Source organism: Amphiura filiformis, chromosome 1 (genome assembly GCF_039555335.1).
Source record: "Amphiura filiformis chromosome 1, Afil_fr2py, whole genome shotgun sequence".
NCBI lineage: Eukaryota > Metazoa > Echinodermata > Ophiuroidea > Amphilepidida > Amphiuridae > Amphiura > Amphiura filiformis.
In genome coordinates, this window is record NC_092628.1 from 53,576,951 (window position 1) to 53,580,387 (window position 3,437).

Genomic DNA, 3,437 nt, shown 5'->3' on the forward strand with positions numbered 1-3,437 from the left:
CTCTCCACTGCTTTTGAAAAATGTATTGGCTCCATGCCTGGCGTACAGATTATCAACGAGCCATACGCTTTTGCATACTACTTCGGTCCCGATGGTAAAGTAGCAGAGAATCCTGACACTGAAATCAATAAAACTACAAAGGCTATGCTGAATCAAGGAGCGGCAGCCGTTGGGCCAGACGTCAAACCCGGTTGGTTTCACGAGAGCGTTTGTACGTTTCAATGGGTGAAAGATACGCTTGAAGCTCCCTATCCTGGAAAATCACTCGTCTTTGCTAAAGATCAATGCTATAGCATTACTGATAAGCTACACATGATTCCGCGTGGATTTCGCCATACTTTCCTAATTCGGCACCCGCATAAAGTATTCCCATCTTGGAAAGGTATTACATGGAAGCTTATCCAAACAGAAGAAGGGGGTTCCGATTACAAGATATGCCCGAGCCATTTATTCCCAAGCGATATGGTTATGCTGAAATGTGTGATTTAGTGGAGTTTGTGAAGCAACGAGGCGATCCTAATCCGGTGTTGATTGACGCGGACGATCTACAAACTTCACCTGCGTCTATAATGCGTCAATACTGTGACGCGATAGGAATACCATTCAATGAAAGTATGCTTCAATGGCCAGCTGGGACAGATCTTCTCGATGACTGGATCATCAATTCTACTTTTGTGTCAATAAACAAAATCCCCGAAAATGGCGGTTTTTATGAGGCGGCTTTTAATTCGACTCATTTTAAGGCTCCATCTAAGATACCATCACGTAGCGATTTGACGGATGACATATTAGAGTTAGTGGATGCGTCGATGCCGTACTATGAGAAACTAAACGAAATGAGAATCAAACCATAAACGGAAAATGAGGCCATAGAAGGAAAATCCTACACAATTGTCAATTCCTTTGGCAACGAAGGTTTTGCTTAGGTAAAACGAGATATTAATACATTTCTATCTAAAGTTGAAGTTTCGACGGTTCCTCAGAACCTTCAGTGAATCAAAATAGTTTCCGTTGTATTTGTATTTAACTCATAATATTTTGAACAAATTAAATTCCAAACTGAGAAGTTTACAACTGAAATAGGAAGATGGACATAAAGCTGTAATGTTCATGCTATTACTCAAAGGAGTCAGACAGAGTGTTGCCGGAACCATTTGTTTGTTCTTTTGTTTAAATGGTCGCTCCATGTGGATACACACTTGGGTCTTGATGGAACCAGTTTAAAAATGCCTAAGACACGCTAAAAAGACCAAGGAAAAGAAGGCCACTGCCAACAATCAAGGGAAAATTTTGCTATCACTGCCTTAAATTTGGGTCTAGAGAGAGGAAACATTAATGCTTAATCCAATCTCAACTGCCACTGAAACTTGATATTTCTTTATTTGTGCTGTCTCACTTCAGCCATCTTCCTGATGCTTTAGTGGATGAGCTAGCCTTCAGCCATAATACGTGTGTATATATTTTGGATTTTTTTTGCATATCTATTAGACTGCATTCTCCCATCCTCCACCATAATATAAAAATGTATTATAAAACATATCTTCAAAAAAGACATATTATGACCAAAATTATAGTTGTTATATTACGTCTGAAACACATTTTTAGAAATACCGTTATTTCTTGCAAAGATAGATTTAATTTGAGATATCCGAACAAAATAATGCCACTTCATTTTTGAAAAATGTCTGAAAAATTACCTGGCAGATTTTTGGCTATTTCTAAATTTACGATCCTGTCCAAAAGTGTCTGCTTTCGATATACCACGTCACAAATTATCAACGAGCGGTTACGAGCCATATACGCTTTTGCACACTATTTCTTTCCCAAAGGCAAAGTAGCAGAAAATCCTGACACTGAAATCAATAAATCTTTACAGGCTGTGATGAAGCAAGGAGAGAAAGCCGTTGGGCCGGACGTCAAACCTGTTAGCTCTCCTGTTGGTTGGTTTCACGAGAGCGTTTGTACGTTTCAATGGGTGAAAGATACGCTTGAAGCTCCCTATGATGGAAAATCCCCGGGGAAAATCTTTCATCTTTTCTAAATAATTATATGTGTTATAGCATTACTGATAAACTGCACATGATTCCGCGCGGATTAGTTACTCCAAATGGATGAAAAAGGAGTCCATGGTGTCCAAAGCGATATGGTTGTGCCGCGGGATATGCTGCTCAAGATGTGTTATTTAGCGGAGTTCGAGGAAAATAATGAGAATTTATATTTTCAAACCCTAATAAACATAAGAATAAATTTCTAGATGCTGTTTTTTTCAAATTTCTTAATTTTCTTCATAATACAATATAAAACAAAAGAATTTTTCTTTTAAAACCCTAACAAAACAAAGTCAAACATATTAGAATAACTTTTTTCTAGATGCTTATTTTCAATTCTCATAATTTATTTTCCTTATAATACAAGGAAAAGACATCGATTTTCATTCATATAAAGTTATATACAATGTATAGGCCTATATTTATATATTTACAAAATCCTAATAAAACAAAGTCAAACATAAGAATAGCTTTTTTCTAGATGCTTATTTTCAACTTTCATAATTTACCGCATAGTACAATGAAACCAAAAGAAATAGATTTTAAACCCCTAAAATGTTAAGAAATTCAATAGAGTTCGTAAATGTGAGTGAGGCCTGAAAACCACCTGCTGAAAACCTCATATTTAATTCCCCCTAAATCGTGCCACAGCTGGGGGAGATACCCCAAAAGAGGTGGCAAGAGGTGGTAAAGGTTTTTTGGCACGTCGAAGGGGGCAGGGGAAAGATGTTTTGAGACGACCAAAGAGGTGAGAGGGGAGCGATATTTAGCAGACCATGTTGAGAATTGACCACCCGGGAAGAACAATACAGTGGCTCCGGAACCGGGCAGGGGCCCAAGTACCCTAAAGTCCCCCCCCCATAATCTCAGGTAAAATTTATAATTTTAGGATCAGATTCGTAATTTTTAGGTAAAATTTATAATTTTAGTTTATAATTCAAAATGTAAGGTACAATTCCCCGATACAATTCATATAAAAATGTATGCATATCAAAAGCATCCTCGCCCACCCCCTTCCGCACCCACCCCTTTTCAGCGTTTCGCGCCTCCGAGCAGGCCAAAAATGTGACCCCCCCATATTCAAAAATCCTCCGGAGATTCTGCAATATTCACCAGCGAAGTGTTACGTGTAATCTGATTATCACTATGCCAACTGGATCACGTTTTTGAGTTCTGCACCACGATTGAAATGATCGCAATGCAAAGTTTATGACATGTACTCTCAATTCCAAAAGGTGTGTGATCCAGGTACTAGGGAGTTACGTAACCACTTCGCTGGCGAATTATACAAACAAATGAATTCCAGCACTATGACGTCCCGCCATTTGTTGAGCTCAACATACACCTGTACCTGTGAACATTATTGATACCAGCCACACAGTTCCATAC

General features: G+C 38.5%; 1 protein-coding gene across 1 annotated transcript; it reads left to right on the plus strand.

Annotated features, from left to right (window-relative positions):
• Positions 1-389: 389 nt before the first annotated feature.
• On the plus strand, positions 390-854 carry LOC140161573 (uncharacterized). The gene has a single exon (XM_072184927.1). The coding sequence runs from the start codon at positions 390-392 to the stop codon at positions 852-854; it is 465 nt and encodes a 154-aa protein (XP_072041028.1).
• Positions 855-3,437: the final 2,583 nt, after the last annotated feature.